Source organism: Triplophysa rosa, linkage group LG9, assembly GCF_024868665.1.
Source record: "Triplophysa rosa linkage group LG9, Trosa_1v2, whole genome shotgun sequence".
Lineage (NCBI taxonomy): Eukaryota > Metazoa > Chordata > Actinopteri > Cypriniformes > Nemacheilidae > Triplophysa > Triplophysa rosa.
This window is the reverse complement of record NC_079898.1, coordinates 20742931-20762946: the sequence shown is the minus strand read 5'-3', so window position 1 is coordinate 20762946 and position 20016 is coordinate 20742931. Positions and strand designations below refer to the sequence as shown.

The 20016-nt window shown below is 38.6% G+C and overlaps 1 protein-coding gene and 2 long non-coding RNA genes across 3 annotated transcripts; 2 read left to right on the top strand and 1 right to left on the bottom strand.

The window, feature by feature from the left end:
• The first annotated feature begins 9 nt into the window (after positions 1–9).
• Positions 10–10344, top strand: LOC130558840 (uncharacterized). The gene is made up of 3 exons (XR_008963503.1): positions 10–101; positions 10022–10127; positions 10250–10344. It is a non-coding gene; the product is annotated as an uncharacterized LOC130558840 (long non-coding RNA).
• Positions 3154–19611, bottom strand: thbs2a (thrombospondin 2a). Its single transcript, XM_057341467.1, has 22 exons — positions 19279–19611; positions 18720–18791; positions 17854–18407; positions 17365–17449; positions 15189–15385; positions 13874–14014; positions 13692–13785; positions 12405–12575; positions 10900–11076; positions 10652–10825; positions 10231–10358; positions 10002–10145; positions 8206–8424; positions 8026–8133; positions 7779–7938; positions 6960–7078; positions 6254–6488; positions 5672–5899; positions 5309–5580; positions 5127–5224; positions 4908–5047; positions 3154–4615 (listed from the first exon to the last, which is right to left on the bottom strand). Exons 2-22 carry the CDS (start codon positions 18784–18786, stop codon positions 4608–4610), a joined length of 3519 nt encoding a protein of 1172 aa, XP_057197450.1. The 5' UTR covers positions 18787–18791; positions 19279–19611; the 3' UTR covers positions 3154–4607.
• Positions 10737–11585, top strand: LOC130558841 (uncharacterized). The gene is made up of 3 exons (XR_008963504.1): positions 10737–10848; positions 10953–11102; positions 11269–11585. It is a non-coding gene; the product is annotated as an uncharacterized LOC130558841 (long non-coding RNA).
• Positions 19612–20016: the final 405 nt, after the last annotated feature.

Below are 20016 nucleotides of genomic sequence, written 5' to 3'. Positions count from 1 at the left end.
CTCCTCGCGTTTATGGACGTCATTTCCGCATGACACGGCACGTCCAGGAACAGCCAACTGGAAAAGAAATCGATGTGGAAAAGGCTAAATCCATGATTATAGTACGTGTACATTTATCATAGTAAATTACCATTAAATGAACCATTCGATGTTCCAAAAACCATTGCCCTAAATGCACCGATATATGCAACATACTGTACAGTGTGTTCTGTGTTGTGAGCAGTTTACATTTATTTATTTATTTTGATAAGTGATTTAGGAATGTTCTTGGTCTCTGTGATGGTGATTGCGCAGACATTATGATATTTTTAGTGACATGTTTCAAAGTGATTACTCAAGAGATTACTCATTACTCAAGAGTCCAGTCCACGAGATCTGTAAACACGCGTCTCAAAAAGTCCCTCTAAAGGTCAGCACCTTCATAAAAAGGCCTGTGCCCATGTGATTGGTTTGTACATTTTGATCTACAATATAAAATTCAACAGATTTATTTCCATCACAAAGAGTGAGAAAACAGGAATTATGTTTGTAATAAAAGTTATAGCTGATTTCGTGCTAACAAGAGTGACCGTTTTACCCGTGTAATGCGCCAGAAAATAACTATTTACAAGCTTTTTTCTCTGGAGGTGCAAGCTTATAATTTTAACCTTACATTGACTCTAATGATTGGATAATATATATTTTCCAGTAGAGGTCAGTATTGCACAGATGATCTTCTGGCCTCCGTAACACTGGAAAAAAGTGGTTTCCCTTGACAGTGTTGTGCAGGTTTGTTGAGTTCATTGAGTTCATCTGCAACCAGTGATGGTTTTCATTTGTTGTCGTCTGATTTACTGACCTAGTGTGCTATTGCTAGGCTGTTATATGTATTACACGTAAGTGCAGATAAAACTGTAGAATGTCTCTTAATTAGTTGGCAGGGCAAAATACATAATCTAAAAATATGGATTATGTTTTCTTTGTAGATGTCGATAATAATAGCACCCACAAAACTTACAGTACAGACTGTGAACTTTTAACATATTTTTCAAATTCTTATTGTATTATTATAAACTCAGTACAGATGGTGGCTGTTGCATATTAGCTGTTGATATAAAATAATATAAAGATTAATATGTAAAATGATGCAGATTTTGTTTATTTGTTTTCCTTCAGATTTTGGATTCATTCAGCTTACGTTTCAGAACATAAAAGATGTTTAATGCTTAAATGGCAACATCAGACAGTGGGGGGACTCACAAAATGCAATCTAGCAGCAGGTTGTGTAAAACTGTGGTTTTGTCACAGTGGGAGGTCTGGCTCCCATGCTGTGAAGGCAAACGCTCCCATCGCTTGTATCAAGGGTTTTGGCATGCCACGCCATAAGAGAACTAATTTACAAACGTCCATGCAGTTCTGTTCTTGTCCAAGAGCATGACCTCTATGCATTGATTCATTATTAGATTTATAACTCAATAAGCTCTGTTGATAACTTGAGAAGGCCAACGTGTGAGAGCAGTGAGTACAAGACATTTCAACACCCTCGATGTACCAAATCTGAATGTCAAAGATAAACTCCTGTGTGTTGTTACGTAATCGAGCGACTATGGCAGAGCCATCGAATGAATAAATGCAGTGACAGTTGCATATTTCATATGTCCATGGGCTATTTGCCTCCTAGGATACTGAACTTCCGGCCCGTTCTGATGGAAACTACTCCATGTTCCTCACATTCACATGTGATTATTCTGAACTGTGAGAAAGACGTTTCCCACTCCGACCAGTACTGCTCGTTGAAAGCTCGCTGATCTTTGCACCCAGACAAGCAAATATTTCTCACAGCACACCGAAAATCAACTAGCAATGTCAAGCGTAGACACAATATTTACTTTTAACTCAATAAAATGAAAGCGCCCAGTCAGCCTTTGAAACGTTGCACTCCGCATTTGACCTTTCTTATTCTGTAATAACATGAGGATCGTAGCTGACATCATAAGCGAGATGGTTTCTATGGCTTAAAGAAAAATAATCGAAACGTCATTTGGGAGGCGCAGTGTAGTGCTATTGTCTAGTCTATAAACCAGAACAGAGCATTTCATGGTCTTGCATCACAATGCAGCCGTAAGCCAAAAGGGAGCAAAAGTGAAAGATTATTTAATAGAAAGATAATTTAAAGAATCATCCGACAGCTGTATTTAATATCAGCCATGTTAGAGAGAGGTCAGTTTAAAAACAGCAACTGAAAGGGTAAATGTTTAAAGAAAGGCTAGATTTAAATACAATATTCTATTGTTATTACAGTCACGTGAAAAAAATGCATATTCTTTCTCTTGTGTTTCACTGCAAAAATTGTTGTTGTTTCCATAGAAAGCTGGCTCAGGCTAGAGTAAGTTCTGGGTGCCTGTGGTGCAGGGCCACACTTGTTAACATTTATATTTTTTGGTTGACAGCACTTGCTAACCGAACGTCATTCAGTGAGAAATTTCACAGTCAGCTTCAATTAAAGACTCATTTATCTTAATATTTACCAAATGGTCTCTTGCTCGCTTGAGGATTACGGCTCACTTAGAAAGCCACATACGGTGTGTGTTTGTTTAGGTATTTTGTTCGGTAAATGATTGAGATACTGAGTGCTACTAAACAAACATTACAACACCATTAACAAACTGCAAATGAAACTAGCCAATTTAGTGTTCTGTGCATTCAAACAACATGTGAAAGAGGAAGATTTAAAAACACAACTATTAATTTATACCATATGGTGCAAGTGGTTTCGAAAAAGAACAGTTGATTCTGGAAAAGATCGCTGTAATGTCTTACTTATGGTCCGTGAGGAAACCCAGGTACTGTAAGAGAAAACATTATTGTTTCATTTCTGAAGATTGGTATACTTAAAGAGTCTGGCCTCGTGCCTCTTCCTTTGGTTAAAAATGACAGTAGTCTATCTTGTTTATCTCTCAAAGCCAGATCCTGGCTTGCTAAAGCGCTCTTTGGACTAACCGCATTTACAACATATCAATGGTATCTTGGCTTCTTCTGTAGAGCAGCTGGAAGTCGCAAACGTCATTTGGTGTTTTGCAGGAGACTTTATATGAGTGTGTCTGTTGGAGATCACAATAGACTTGGAACCTTTAAAATGAAGGAAAAAATTGGGTTTACAAAGGCCTGGCATAATAAATGCAACGTGAACCGTGAGAAAACATGTAGCTGAATATTGTCTAGGTTTTTGCCATTTTTGACAATTTAAACACTTTCATTTAGTTCTAGTAGAAAAACAATACTTTGAAACTACTGTACAATTTCAGAATATGGAAAATGTGTGTGTTAACCTTTATTTAAGAACAATCTCAAAAATTGTGAGAATAACAGATGTAGACAACTTCGCAAGCACTGTAAAAAATAAAATAATGTTTCAAAATAATGTATAAAAAAGTTTTAAAATAAAATTTCCCTGTAAAATTACACGTTTCCCCCATTTTTCTTGTAAATTTGCTGTCTTTCTGTCATATTTAAAAATTTATGTAAAAAAGTAAGATTCCATGAAATTAACTTTTTTTGACATTGTACATGGAAAATATGTAAAATTTCAAAATTTTTAAAACTTTTTATGTTGAGGGTTTTTGGAATGTTGCATACAAATCAAAGGTATTGCACTTAAAAAAAAAAATGCAATATTATAATGACAGTAAAAAAATCTAAAAGCAAAAATAGAAAACACATGGATATTTTCAGGCTAAAGTGATCTGAGCATAGAACAACACAATGGACATTTATCTTCATATTCATATGTGTCTCACACCAAACTGTTAGTCTTATTAAATTTTTACTCTGTTTATTCTGTTCATCTGAGAAATGTAATAAAGGAAACTAAAGAAAGTAGTGTTTAAGGACCAGCACATTTAGGATAAATGTAACAAATGCAGTGTGACTAGGGACAACAACAAACCATAACTCAAAACTCACATTTCAAAACATTACTGTCAAGTCTTGAATGATACAAAACTGCACAGGCATGAAGTCTAAAATTGAACGTCTAAAAGCTCAGCATTAAAAAAATCTGCAACAATCAAATGTTGTCAGTGTAAACAAATAAATTAGTATTTACAATGTCTAGGTTCTGAAAGCATCGCAATAAACTAGACACAAACTTGATACTGAATTGCAAGAGTCATATAAATACTTTACACAAGTAATTATGATACAGTCTTAATATAAACATCTTCATCTCAAAGGTCTCTAAAACAGTTATATGCTGATCAAACCCGAAGCCCCTGTTAGAATCGAGGGTTGTAGAAAAAGATGTATACAACAACAAAAAAGAATTCTGCATAATGTAAAAATACACAGGAAGTCCAAAAATCTTGTGCAAGGAAAGCAGAACGGTGATTAAGTTGTCAGAATATGGATGATGAACGTTTGTGAATACCAAAAAAGTACTTTTGGATATGATCTGTAATGAGAATGACCTATTTTAAAACTAGCTATATGATTAATCCCTATAGATTTGCTAGGCTCAATATGATTGGGGTGTGTTTCATTGTGTCCTTCAAAGTCTTTGGTTTTTGTCAGATTGTGTGTAAGTGTGTAACTGTGCTAAAGTCTCTTACAGGTTCCATTTCTGTTCTTGCTCAGTTATCTGAAAGGCAAAAAAAGAAAATGTTGTTAGTGCATCCTTGACCAATGGCAGTCAACAAGTAGGCACGTGTGTACTGAATAGTATTTGATATAGTCGTTATAGGATGTTTTATTGAAAGCAATTGCTCTGAAAGTGATCACAATATCATCGTTCCTCTGTTTGGTTATTGTTCTACTCAAGTGGATTATTAAGATATTTTTATCATCTAATTTTATAGTTGTTATCATCCTTGATGTGAATTTAGAGAAATGCACATTACTCGCAAAACGTGGTACAATTGAAATCTACTCACCTCGACATTCATACTTAAGATCAGAGAAGTAAACAAGTTCTTGGGAGAACACAAACAATCCTAATCTCCCCCCTGCATATGATTTATCATAAACAGAGCCAGAGTCCGCCATGATCTGTTTCCCCTCATAAACCACAACCCTGGAGACAAAGAACACAGATCTATCAACTCTGCACACTTTTCATAAGATTATGGGTGTATAGAACATCTGCTGCTCACCTAATGAAGCCTGTTTTGGGTCTGTGGATGAGATGCCACCTGTAAGCGGTATAATCCTTCCAGCCGATATTCTTGGGGTCGTGCCACAGCGTTCGGACCTGTCGGATCATACGCAAGAATTAGTTCGCGAAGAGCTTTTTACGAATGCAAGCAAAGGTGATACAGAAGAGTGTTAGCCTCACCTGTCCAGGTGTGTCTCCTGTGTGCCACAGGGCATTGCGCAGATGCTCTCCGGTGCCTGTGGTGGAGTTGACCACTTTCAGAGACACCCCGGAGATGCCAAACGCTTTGGAAGGCTGGTCCTCCCAGTACGTCTGAGTAATCTGCTTCCACATAACCACGTAGAATCGTCCGCTTGACTGGTAGCCAAACACAAACCCGGCATAGTCGTCATCTCTATCGGTGTTGACGTAGAAAGTGCCACTGAAGTCCACAGCGTTAAACTCATCGAAGCCTTGGGAGGGATTAAAAACATTGAAGAGCAATTAGTGAACGAGAAGTTAAAATAAAGACCATAGGGCTGTTCTGAATGATCTCATACTCACCCACAGCAATACCAGGGTCAGAATTGGCAGTCTGAACCAACTCTTTGCCCTGGTGTCTGACCACCCAGTTGGGGTCAATTTGGGTTGTTCCTTTAGGGTCCAAATGCACCATTTGAAACTTCCGGAAGTCGGTGCTGCTGATGGCGTTGTTCTCAGGGCACACGTCCAGAATGTCAGGAATGCTGTCGTTGTCAAAATCGTCTTTGCAGGCATCACCTCTTCCGTCCCCTGAGGGTGTACAAGATCAAATGAGTTAAAAAATAAACTAAATGGGAAATGTCGATCACAGCACATTTCATATTCATTCATAATCAGATTGTTACAGTTGTACAGTCAGGCATGCAGCTGGTTGCACTTTTAAGAAATTTCATTTTTTATCTCCTGGGAGCAAGCAGAACGGGAAGCAGTTAGAAATCACTGCAAGTTTTACACTCCTGCCCGGATTCTGTATAAATTTAGAATTAATAAAACTGGAAATGTTTGTGTTTGAACTTTTTCCCCACAATGTCTTAAAATACAGAGAATCTCATTGAGCTGTTTTAAGTTACATCCAACCATAATCCATGCAATACAATAATTTACCATCAGAGTCCAGTTGATCTTTGTTGGACACCAGTCTGCAGTTGTCTTTCTCATCAGGGATCCCGTCGTTGTCATCGTCGAAATCACAAGCATCTCCCTTGCCGTCTTTGTCGTGGTCAGCCTGGTTGGCGTTGGGTATGTACGGGCAGTTATCCAGGTTGTTCTGGTGTCCGTCTTCATCAATGTCTTGATTGTTGTCACACTGGTCACCAACTCGGTCATTATCAGAGTCCGACTGGTAAAACAGTACAAATACATTAAAATGCTGCTGAGTCATTCTTATCAAATCTTACATTTGAACTACAGAATAAAGCATTATTTTCTACTTTTTGGCAGCACAACCTCATTAAGACGTTTATCTTTTATCACACTTCTCCAATCCAGAAATATATACCTTCTGGTAACTTTAATTTTAAACTGCATAGCATTAAGCAATATCATACACCTGTGGAAAAACGTAAAATACCATTCCAAATTTTCCTTTAATCAGCATCTCTAGATATATTGTTGTCATTCCAGTCCAGTGTCTGTTGAATTTCAACAAAATCAAACCTAAGGAGTGACATAAAGTCATCCGACAGCAATGTGAAAGACGGACAGCATGACAAGACGCATGAAAACTTTGATAAAAATCAAGGTTATCACATAAAAAAAAATATATATATATTTTTTAGTAGAGGTTATATGGCAAGGGATCTATATGTACCTGGTCAGGGTTGTGCAGCAGAGGGCAATTATCACATTGGTCACCCACTCCATCCATATCTGTGTCTTTCTGGTCACTGTTGTACATGTAAGGGCAGTTATCATGTTCATTCAGAACCTCTGGAAAACACACAAAAACAGTAATGTTAGCATTAGACAAGAGACCTGGTAATGTTCAAACTGTCCGAACTAGGACCGGTATTTGGGTATTTTGAGAGTAACTGTGCTTGCATGGTTGACAGTACCAAAATCTATCAACGCCCAATGCAGTTGTGTTTTTAGTGAATTTTAATGGGACAGTTCACACAAAAATGAAAATTCTGTCATGAATAATTCATTCTCTAGTTGTTCCAAACCTGTATAAAATAAGATATTTGGACGAACACTTATAACCAGACAGATTTTGCCCCCCATTGACTACCATAGTAGGAAAAATTACAATGGTAGTTAAAAGTGCCCCAGACCTGTTTGCTGTCCTACATTCTTCAAAATATTTTCGTTTGTGTTCAACAGAAGAAAAAAATGATTAAGTAACTTTTCCTACTATGGTAGTCAACGGTGGCCAAGAACTGTTTGGTTGTAAGCATTCTTCCAAATAGCTTTCTCTGTGTTTATCAGAACAAAGAAATGTATACAGATTTGGAACAACTCGAAGGTGAGTAAATGATGACAGAATTTCTATTTTGTTATGTTTATATCACATATGTCTCCAGTTATATATCAGAACTGGCCACTTAAAAATGAGTATATGAGCATTGTCAGGTGTATGAGTAATGGTTATTTGGTGGTTGCTATGGAAACACAGCTGGCAGTTTCTCACCGTCTCCATCGATGTCCGCCGCACAGGCATCTCCCTCACCATTACCGTCTGTGTCAATCTGAGTGGGGTTGTGCTCGTACGGGCAATTATCACAACGATCGCCCACAAGATCCTTATCATAATCAAACTGCCTGGGATTATACAGTAGAGGACAGTTGTCCTGGAACACAACAGAAAGAGTGAGACATTAACATCTATACTGTAGATTGCAGATTGGAAAACATACAATTATAGGGATTTGTTGTACCCCTTCATCCAGAATTCCATCATTATCATCATCTTTGTCACAGGCGTCTCCTTGACCATCTTTATCAAAGTCTTCTTGTCCCGAGTTTGGAAGGTTGGGACAGTTGTCCTGCAAATGAAATGGTTTTAGTTATCGCCAGTTTTGATTTGCAGACACAGAAAATTAGAGAATGTCTGTTACCTTTTTGCAGTGGTATGATTGGTTGGCTCCACACACCAGGTTCTGATTGGGCCAGCCGTCGAGGTCAGAGTCCTCGCCACAGATGAGGCCGTCCCCGGCATAGCCGATTTTACACTCGCATTTGTACATGGGGTTACTGAAGTGGCCCATGTAGATACACTCAGCCGACCTGTGGCAGTTGTGGGTTTGGTCCTTGCAGGGGTTCTCTGCTTCACAAATCTGCAGAAGAATGAACAAACGTCATTTAACACAATGACTATCAATAACACCATATATATGTATAAAAATAATGATTTGTTTCTCAACTGTGCTGTATATACTGTTAAACTAAAATAGTTATCATTTTATACCTTGAATGATCTCAGCTTTGAACCACCGTGTTTGTTTAAAAATCAGAGTATCTCAGCTGTAAAATATGCTGGAACACTGAAATCATTTCTTTCAGCCTCTTTTTACTTGTTCAGCCCCAGTTTATTACTCCAGGGCTCTGGATCAAAGCAAGGGAAGCTGGATGTCAGTGACAAACTTATTAGATTGGACGTTATGAAATCTTTGGGCAGAACAGCAAAACAGCTAGTTCTCCAAGAATTCTTTAAAACTGGTTGACCATGGAGGAATGGGAACAAAGCCTGAGTGAGAGACAGATCCATATGGTTGGCCACCGGTATGTGCTGCGGCAGTGGGGAGATTTTTTCATTTAGCACACAAGCTCTGTCCAAATGGATTCACGATACACCTACAGGGACCAACCTAGGTATAAATTTTAAGATTTGATATTTTTATGTCACATACACAGCTATATAAATATACAACTAGTTGTGAAATGTAAATCTGGCATTTAGACTGTGCAAATGAAGAATACATTTTTAAAGTGATAGTTCACCCAAAAATGAAGATTCTGTCATCATTGACTCACCCTCTTGTCATTTCAAACCTCAATGACTTTCTTTCTTTCGCAGAACACAAAAGAAGATATTTTGAAGAAAGTTGGTAACCGAACAGCATCGGCACCCATTCACTTCTATTGTATGGACACAAACCAATGCAAGTGAATGGGTACGGTTAACAACATTCTTCAAAATATCAGCGTTGGTGTAAGAAAGCCATACAGGTTTGAAATGAGAAGAGGGTGAGTAAATGATGACAGAATTTTCATTTTTGGGTGAACTACTATCACTTTAAATCTCAAACTATAGTTTTACAATGCAAAAATATTCATGTTAAAATCCCCCAAAACAGGCATTTTTATCCCCAAAATAAAGTTTCTCTCATCCTTTATTCACCCTCATGTCAATTAAAGCCTGTTTATGACTGTAGAACACAAAAGTAGATATTTAGGGAAATGTCTCGGTGGTTTTGTGTCCATACCATGAAAGTCAATGGGTCCCGTGTTATTTGGTTAAAAATATTTTATTTTGTGTTCTGCAGAACAAAGAAATCATACAGGTTTGGAATGACATGAGGGTGAATAAATGATCAAATCATTTTCATTTTGGTGTTAAAAAAACATTCAGTACCATTCTACCAGTTTGCTACCAACATTCTTATCACAAAACCCAGCTATTTCCGGTGTTTTTTATACGGCCCTATTTTAGATAAACCTCCAAAATAAATAGTGTTTGGGTTTGGGCACATTACAGGTGATCATGTCCCGTCTAAGTGGATGCTTTCAGAAAAAAACTGCAGTAAGGACCAGATGTCATAAATCAAAAGTCTGGATACACAAGACTGAAAAGTCAGCAGATTGAATCTTCTGCAACAATCGATCAAATTTGCCTAATGACTGAATAACTGACCTGTTTATTTTGCTTGGCAGCCTCCACTCCCATTCCAAAAGGCTGAGTGCCTTTGTATCGAGGAGGGCAAGGCAAACAGTGGAAGCCCGGGTCTGTGTTGATGCACAGTTGAGAGTTGAAGCACAGGTCACGCACCATGTCACACTATAGAACAGAAAACCCAAAATGGTATGTTAAACATTCAAATACGCCATTTTTAATTTGTCTTAAATCTCTCTGTTCTTTGTACCTCATTAACATCCTCACAGAATGTTCCATTGCCACGGAAACCGACAGGGCAGGGCCCGCACTCCCATGAGCCATCGGCGGAACTAGTGCAGTCAACACCCCCAAAACATGGGTTAGAGAGACAACCATCTGATGAAGAAAAGAAGGATGAGAGAGATATTACACTTAATGTTCATGCAGTAGAAATCTAAAGTCAGATGGTCAAAGTAACATTGCCCAACTCAAAGTTTCCATGTATTCGTCCTACTGCAGATTATATGTAAAGGATTGATATATCATAGATTAGTCATTAAATGGAGTTTGATATGTACTCTTTATATAAAAAAACATTATTATGTAGTGGCACACAGTTGCAACATATGTAGATGGAAATGGAGTGCAAAAGTCCGAGAGTGAGCGAGAAATATCAGATGTGAACATACCCACAGGACAGTCGTGTTTGTTACAGGCTTCAGTGTCTCTAGATTCTCCTTGACATTTTTTGCCGCCGTACTGCGGCCGAGGACTGTTGCACACGCGCGTTCGACTTCTCGTTCCTCCTCCGCAGGTGATGGAGCAGATCGCCCAAGGAGACCACGGGCCCCAGGCTCCATCAACTATATGAGAAGAAGAAAGTTTAGTTAGTATCTTAACAACCAAGATTTCATAGAAACGAATGATTTATACTCACGTGGACAGGGTTTGGCTTCACACTTTTGTGTCTCTCTCCCATTGCCCTCACAGTCCTTTCCTCCCAGCTGAGGCACGGGGGCGTTACAGTGACGGATTCGTGTGATCTGCCCCTCCCCACAGGTTACCGAACAAGACGACCAGGGGGACCACAAACTCCAACCTCCATCTTGACGTACTATAAAGAAAGTCAAAGAGATAACTGTAAGTCATATGCACTAGATGTATTTGCTTATGAATGATTACGGACGAGTCTACTTTTCTCGGTAGCTGCAAACATAACCACAGATCTTTTGTTAAAAGTTGTAAGAGAAAGGGGAGATGTATAGAATTCAGAGCTTTCCTATTTCATGTTTTTGTTTTGCCGAAGGACACAGGCAGTTTGTCGACTGCTATCCAAGAGACCAGCTGCTAACATCTGTCAGTTATAAAACGCATTTAAGTCAACCGTAAGCCAGAGTTAGAAGACAGATTTTGCATTGGCACACCACAAAGAGCTACATGACATTCATTAGAAGTTCACAGAGAGTAAAGAATACCAGTTCATTCAACTCTCTGATGTGTTTATCTATTAGCACACACTTTATATACAACAGATACTGAAAATACAAAAAACTTCTGATTGCCACAAAATTAGGTACCGTCAGTATCACATGACTTGTAATAAGTGATTTTGCTGAAATTAAATTTAAAACATTATGTAAACCTCAGCCTGAAATGTGCAATTCTTTGTCTGTTCACACAGAGTCAGGGAATGTGGCTGGAAATAAACAGACAGCTACAGTCTGGCTAAACGTGCTTTTTTCTTCACCACTTTTTATGATATTTTAACATCTGTTTAGAAGACAGCTGTATTGCAGACCTCTCGTTTTATTTTAAACACACACCCTTCACCCGGCCTACAGAGACCATTAGAGAGAAAAGCATCATTTTTTATCATTGCAATGATCTCTGATGTTCTGAGGGTGGGGGAAATTTGATTTCAGGATTCAGGATAGCAATATTTAACCTCACAATGCTGTATCAACTGTCTCACGCCAAGAATAATATGAATATTTAGCGAAAGGGTGGAATGACCACCGTTCTCACAAGACCGATACTGTGAGAAATAACTGAAACTTACTGTCACATTAGGTCAATGCAGACTCATAACTTCTACAGTATTTGACCAAATACAGAAATTTCTTTGTTCTGTCGAACACAAAAGAAGATATTTTGAAGAATGTATGAAAGCAAACAGTTCTGGGGTACTTTTGACTAACACTGTCATTTTTCCTACTATGGCGGTCAATGGGGAACTGTTTGCTTACAAGCCTTCTTGCAAATATCTTTCTCTGTGTTCATCAGAACAAGAAATCTATACAGATTTAGAACAACTTGAGGGTGAGTAAATGATAAGAGAATTTTTATTTTTGGGTGAACTGTCCCATTAAGACTTGGTTGTCGATGACCAAACAGCAGGTGTTGAGAGTAATTTACTGTATGGTAAAGCAAAACCTGTCTCACCACGGCTGTCGCATTTTCCCAGACTGCATCTGCGGGTTTGGATGGAAGGGCCGCTGCAGGGGTTACTAGTGGCATCACATGACCTGCCTCTTTGCTGTGTGCCCGTTCCACACGTGACGGTACACTCCGTCCATTCTGACCAGGGGGACCAGCCATCCTCGCTGTCTTTAGCTGTAAACACACAAGTATGTTTAGTGTATGGTTTAGTGTGACCTCCCCATTGCTGCTATATTTAAAGAGCAAAGGCAACATACTGTACATTTGAAGTTACTGTACATACAACATCATCTTTCTCGAGCCACTTCAGAGGATGGGAACATATAGTAAAGCTTGTAACTCATGGCTAATAAAAATGTGCGGTTGGCCAACACAAGAAACACAATAAAAACAAAAGCAGTTATGTATTTTTAAAACTCAACATTAGTCACACCACAAAGGCTTGAGGTCATCTAGACTGAAAACGTAAAAGCTGTGCGGCATAACAGACACATGTTGCAATAAGCTGTAAAATTGAGCGCAACAGTAAACTGCGTGAAGAACTTTGTTACTTTTGTTGTGGTGAAATAATTTTACACATGCAGTAATGTTAATATCACAAAAATGACAAGACGACTTTGAGAAAATGTTACATTTGACAAGTCATCAATTTTGTAGGTTTGTCATTTTTTAACCCTCATTTCTAAGTCGCTTTGGATGAAATTGTGTGCTAAATGAATAAATGTAAATGAAACAATCAGAAATGAAATCAAAGCTTTTGTAGTGTTTTGTTAATGTCTGTTAGCATTAGCAGTGTATGCTATGCGCTTCTAGATACTCTTAAACTTTTCAGCGTAAGACATGAAGCTATAATGGAGGGGAGAGGGCAGTAATCGCAAACTTGTCGCCTGAAACACTGAAAACTGAAACTTTTCCTTTCCGTTCTTAAAAAAATCCAACAACATTCATTGTCAAAACAATCCTGTTCAAAATGTCACTGTAAAGAAAGATTACAGACCTGTCAAGTACTTGTGCATTAAAGACTGAACATGTAATGCGCATGATGTCATCGTTTTCACAAATTCACATTTTTGTAGTTTGCATTCCATAAAGCCCATTTTTTTAAGTTAGCATTTTCAGGCCCCCAAACACCATTGACATGTAAATGGATGGCCAAAACGCATCAAACGTGCTTTGTTTTTGTTTGAATATAGTGAGAATAAACGCTTGCATTGTGTGATTAAAATAAAGCAGACAAAAAGAGCAAAGAGAAAGGATTGGTCTCAGAGAGACATCAGAAACTCTACTCACGCAGGCACACCGGGCAGCACTCTCCATCCAGGAAAGTTGGGCTGGCACAGGCTACTGGAGGACATGTGATCTGATGGCACACAATCTTTGATTCCTGCAGAAAACATAAAGAACAAATTCAGCATTCAGAACAAAAAGCCGATCTCTTTTCGCTCTCTCTTCCATTCATCAGTTCTTCCTACCTGACAGGTGCACTTAGTACAGCTGTCCACGACCCAGTCCTCCTTATCCTCAAAAAGTCGGCCGTCTTGCCAGCACATGCGCTTGTCTTTGATGTTCTTCATGTTCCCCAGCACCTCCTTCATCACGGTGTTCTCCTCAGTCTGACCGACAGATGCACAGCAGCACAGACAGATGGACAACATTTTACGAGCAGGCAATACTCCTGTCTTCCACGTGTAGATAAAGAGAGGTGATTTAAATCGTGGAACATTTACTTTATATTGTGTATGCACTTAAAAGAGGTGCTTTTTATTATGAAAATGTCTTCAAAGGAGTTTGGGGAAAACATCTCCAGGATCTATTAAGTGTCCTGAGCTGAAAGAGCAAGCTTTGAGCAGTACAAGAGCAGACCTGAGAACTATTAGCAAAAGAATTTCACACCACCCTCCAATTGAAATCCTCCACAGAAGAAACACAGAGAAGAGGGTCAGAGCAAAAGAAAACATACAGAAATGAATGGGCGGAAAATATGATTTCAATTGCTGAAGCGCACAAGTATGTACAACAACAGAAAATGCAACACAAATCCGTCTGTTCTGATGAATTAATCCGTGCATGTATAAGAGAACACCAATCTGAGGCAGTGGCTACGAAGCTCTGAAACAGAACACCACACGGTCTGGAAGAGCCTCAGGGACCCGCAGCATCCAGCGGCTGGATTTCCTAGAGATTATACCCAGATTCCCTCATCGCCGGGAAGCTCCCAGTGGAGGATAAAGAGGCTGTTTAAACACTACCAGACACGATTCGGTTCCTATTCACACTTCCTATCTCCCTAAAAAAAACAAATCATAAAATCCTCGCCCACATATTCCCGTTTTCCACTGCCTCCATTTCTTCCTTTAATGGTTCTATTTAGACTTTCTTTTTCAATTGAAGCACCATAATCCAATTTATAATCTGTAATAAAATTCTCTGAATCACAGGTTGGCCACTGACCAACACACACACGCACACAGGCACAGTCAGAACACACACAAAAGCAAGTGTTGTTGTTGTTCGTGAATGGTGGGGTTTACAATGTTCACACAGATGTGAGGCGTGTTGTGTAATGTGTACTGTTGAATTTCTTTGAAGAGAAAGGACGGAAAGTACTTGGCATATTTCATAAATATTGTACAGGTAATATTATAGCATTGTTTTAATAGCATTATATTATAGATTGGTGACCATCTTAAACAAGTAAAAGTAAAAAAAAATTGGTTTTGGATTAAATGATGACAGAATTTTTATTTTGGGGTGAACAATTCCGTTGATCAAAAAACACAACTTTACCACTTTCTGTAAGCCGTCGATGAGGTTGCCTACGACGATACGGAGACCTTTGAGCTCCTGGAACATAGTGCTGAGCTCCTCACAGGAACGCTCACACATCTCTGAGGCCAACTTCTCTTTCTGTGTGATGAAGTTGGTGGAGATGGCTGTACCCACAGGCACAGTCTCTATTCTCTCATTTACCACGTTTACGTCCTCTAAAAGAGAAAAGACAGCAGCCGGTCATTGTCACGAAACTTAGAATGATCAAACAGACTTAAACTTAATCTTGGTCTTAAAATCTCAAAAGTCATCATTTACTCACCCTCTTGTCATTTCAAACCTTTACGACTTTCTTTCTTCTGCAGAACACAAAAGAAGATATTTTGAAGAAAGTTGGGAACCGAACAGCGGCGGCACACATTCACTTCTATTGCGGACACGAAGCCAATGCAAGTGTATGGGTGCCCGTTACCAACATTCTTCAAAATAACTTCTTTTGTGTTCTGCATGCGTAAGATAGTCATACAGGTTTGAAATGACAAGAGGGTGAGTAAATGATGACAGAATTTTCCTTTTCGGGTGAACTATCACTTTAAGGTCAGAATTTATGCTAAAACACAGCATGCATGTCCCTTCCCAAACTCATGCCATTGCAGCAGTCACACAGTGTTCAAGCATTTCACTATAATTAGCCTGTGACTTATAGTTATTTCTGCATCTGACACTGGGATAAAAGATATTATAAAAGATAAATGGAGGAGTATTTTAACATTGACAAAATTACACACTTTAGCCTTAAGAGATGCGTGAAGCATACTCCACACCCCACGCTTTCAGATATATAATTCTATCCCAAATCCCACCCTTCTGACTTAAATATAATGAATGTGCAGAAGCCGCTCAGAAGTAACATTTAAAAAACCATTGATTTTTCAAGGCACGTCTAAGGAAAAAGAAAAGGGTGTTAGAGATATACGCAACAGCAGAGGAATGCCGTCCATGCGAAACCTCCCCTTAGATATCTCCAGCCATTTGGGGTCATTTGTGTAAATTTTCTCCAGATTATTGGAAGACAAGAGACAGTAAATCAGGGAGCCATGTTGTTACCTTCCGAGGTCCCTGTGAGATTCATGCAGGGTTTGCAGTTGTTAAACACTGCTGAACTCGTTCAAATCTCTTGGGGGTTTCAGTCATTGCTGGGAAAATAAGTGTGTGTTTGTGTGCATCTGTTTCGGAGACTTTCTAGGCAGACTTTTGTGCAGTTCGCCTTTTATTCAGTAATACGTGGCAGTCCTAAACTGGGGCACTGGTGAGTTTATAGGGACCTCTGCATTGGCATCCGATCTTGCTGCAGTTGGCACGTATCTGTGTTGGCGATGGAAATGGAAGGTTTTTTTTTTACTCTGCATATCCTATGCATACTTATTCAATTATAATTAAGAAGTGAGGTGGTGCGACAGAAATGCTCACACCCTTACAACTCACACAAGGCTCAGCTTTGTCATGGTCTAAAACTTCAGCACAAAAGGGGATGTGATCCAGGGATGTGATTATTTACTGGTAAAATAGACTATCCAAGCACTCTTCTCTCCATGAGAGTGCAACCAAGAAAACCAAAGCACATACCATAATACACATACCAGCCCCACAAACCAGTTCATGATCTCACCCTTTGTGTGTACAAAAATTGATGTAAGTATGAACTTTTTCCACACTCCCAAAAAGCGTATGACATACAAAAGCCCCGCCAATGTATATTCCTATGACCGTTTTTAACTTCGTGGCATGTGCACATTAGTTGACCCTTAAACCACTAGACTAACACGAGCATTTCCCATAAACATGATGTAATACGGTCAGAAATTTCCACAGCTCTGATCTGCAGATTTCGTGACCCACTTAGGTGAGAGCCAAAGAAGCCTGAAATGAAAACGGAATCCAACGGAAAACATACCAACCCTCTTAAAACAAATTTGACCAGGAACCTCAGCAAAAATCCACTAGAGCTTGGAACGTTCAGACGTCCATACATTATCACATCCCCGAAACCTCCCTCTCACACAAAATGAAGCCCAAGCAGATGCCACAGGTGAACGTTTTGTAAGATATTGCAAGAACTTCTGTGGTTTTCCCATTCAGATTTAGTCATTTATGGTTTATTCTTTTCTTTTAAAAGATATGATTAGATTCTTACCAGGTTTGGCAATCTCGCATCCTTTGTGTTTTAGGATATCCTGGACTGGTGTGTCAAAAATGAACTGCACATTTTGTAGTAAACCCTGTAAGATGACCGAAATTGTAACTTTGTCAGTCCATTGTCATGCCAAACTGAATACATTTACAACATTTCTTCGGAAAAACAACAATGATGAAAATATAGTATATCAAGGCTGAATCTACAGTAATCTGAATAAGTGATTTCTTTAAATGGTGCTTTGCTATCAAGCCTTTTAAATTAATCAACCAGTTAAAAATGACCATGATTAGATTTACAGAAATATTAGTATTTTAATTATTATATAATTTTCCCATGTAACATGTAAATATAGTGTAAGAAAGTATAAACACTCATTTGTCACTCGTTTGATAAAACAAATGATATATTAATATATCATCATGCAGGGATACCCACAGTAAAAAGCATATATAAAAGATGATGTTCATCCAGAAGAACAAGTCCTACCCTAAAGTGGTTTTCCCTGATAGATCCTTTAGCCACATACATTTGACTGCCCTCTGGTCGCAGGTGCTCATAGAAAGGCTCATCCAGAATCACACTGTCAATGAGGCTACAGCCTACATAAAGGTGAGCGTTCTCTCCGTGAATGTACAGCGTTACGTTCTTCCACTGTGAATCAGACAAATCCACATCCTCAAAGGACACAACATTCTGAGATCCCTTAACCAAGTAGATCAGATCCAGAGTGTTGGCGCGTCCGTTGGACAGAATCTCAAACTGTCGGCTCCCGCTGGAATTCTCCAAACCGATCAGGGTTCCCCTGGAGCCCTTGTCCTGTCGTATAGTGGCCACAAACACAAAACCCTCATTGTTTTGAATCTGCTTCAGGATCTGATGGAGGGCTGGAGTTTTCACAGCAGGGATGTGGTCAAAACGGATGAAACGGTACGCCGGTGAGCTCCAATCATGGCCCTTGAAGAGCTTGGCACCAATCGTCTTTCGGCCGATGCCGCTGGTTTTGAAAAGGTCGAAGGCAGATTCATCTTCCACATGGCCATCTTTGAACGAGTCAACAGAACATTGCATTTGAGCTGATTCAATTTCAACAAAGCGCAGATGTTTACATGAGAACACATAATATATTTAATGACATGATTATGCAAGATCTTGCATCATCCGGTTTTGAACTTTGAACATCATAGAAACTCTTTGTTAATGAATCAAACACAGATGTTCTTAGAAGCACATGGAAAAATGAGTAAACTGGCTTTGTGTAAAATGTATGAACAAGGGTAAACGTCATCAACAACAGAAATATTGTTTATAGAATAAATATTCAGTTTAAGAACAGGTGTGCATCATCAATTTACCTTGAGGTAGAGCACTGATGCACAGCAACAACAACGGCAGCAAGCAATGACTTCTCCTGAGTATCATAACGCCTTCAAAATACACAATATAAAAACAAACTCTCAATAAGAAACCAACACTTTATTACATGCTTATGAACTAAATAATTATAAAACCTGTTTTATTTTTTTAAGTTTAAAACGCAATAATGCGTTGTTTATGAGTTTTTAAAATAAAAGTCATTAACTGTTTTAACAAAATTAAGAAATTGAACTGTTTGTTAACAGTGATAAATGTTTTTTGATACATATTCTAATGAAAAACCATTGTTTAATGGTCTGGAAAGTTTAGCTAACCCTTTCAATAGCTAATAAACCATTTTTAATTTTGTTTTAAATTTGCCATGGTCTTACTATTGTAACCATAGTTTAACAATGATATAGTTACAGTAATGCAGTAATTCAAATGGTAATCAAAAAATAATGAAAAAAGCTATACATTTATTATAGTAAAACTATGGTTCATTTTTTTAAATTTAAAACAAAAAAATGCTATCCACAGAAAACCCAAGCATTTTACCTGTTGTTAAGTGCAATCCAAATAAAAACACAAAAAACAGTATTTCCTCTATGCTGACAAAAATCTCGCAAAAAGTCTTCAGGAAAAAAATATGATGCGCAAAAACTAAATCCACAGTGTCTATAACATCCACCGGCTCGCGACTTTCGCTTTAATGACTTGAGAGCTTCTGGACAGAAGCCCTATATACGGTTCAGGACGAACATGTCAGTCAGTCTGGTTCGGATATAAAGCTGGACCTGCTGAGGGGGCTGAATTACATGATTTCCATCCTATAATGTCATGTGCCGGTAGCCTACCAGTGCTGAAGCACTGAAAACTCCCGCCCTCCCCTACTGTGACTTCAAGTCCAAATCTCCACTCAGTGTCCCGAGGAGGAGAAACATGAAGCAGTTTCAGAGAGATGCAGAGGCTTGCGCAAGATGCGAGATCCGCTCTGAGGCGCGAGAGCGCAGTGGATAGAGATGCTTAAAATGACGAACACAACCGCAGTCTTACGTTTTCTTTTGTGAAATATATTTATGGTTTAATATATTCAACTTAACAATTCTTAACAATGGAATCAAGTATTACATGATACCTACATATATTTCGTTAACACGTTTATATTTCTTTATAATACCTTTCAACCGGTTATTTATTAGACAATGTGAATACTTTATAAAACATTTTACTCTCTGCAGCCTTTGTCGAAAGCGTTGTTTTGCTTTATGAACTCAATAGCCCTGTTTTTGACAT

What these genes read in the sequence shown, in the direction of transcription:
- thbs2a (XM_057341467.1), bottom strand. Translation starts at nt 18,786, where the DNA reads ATGATACTCAGGAGAAGTCATTGCTTGCTGCCGTTGTTGTTGCTGTGC. An exon ending in ATGCGAGATTGCCAAACCTG is followed by an intron (nt 15,386 to 17,364) that starts GTAAGAATCTAA and finishes TTTCTCTTTTAG; the next exon opens with AGGACGTAAACGTGGTAAAT. An exon ending in TCGACGGCTTACAGAAAGTG is followed by an intron (nt 14,015 to 15,188) that starts GTAAAGTTGTGT and finishes TCTGTCGGTCAG; the next exon opens with ACTGAGGAGAACACCGTGAT.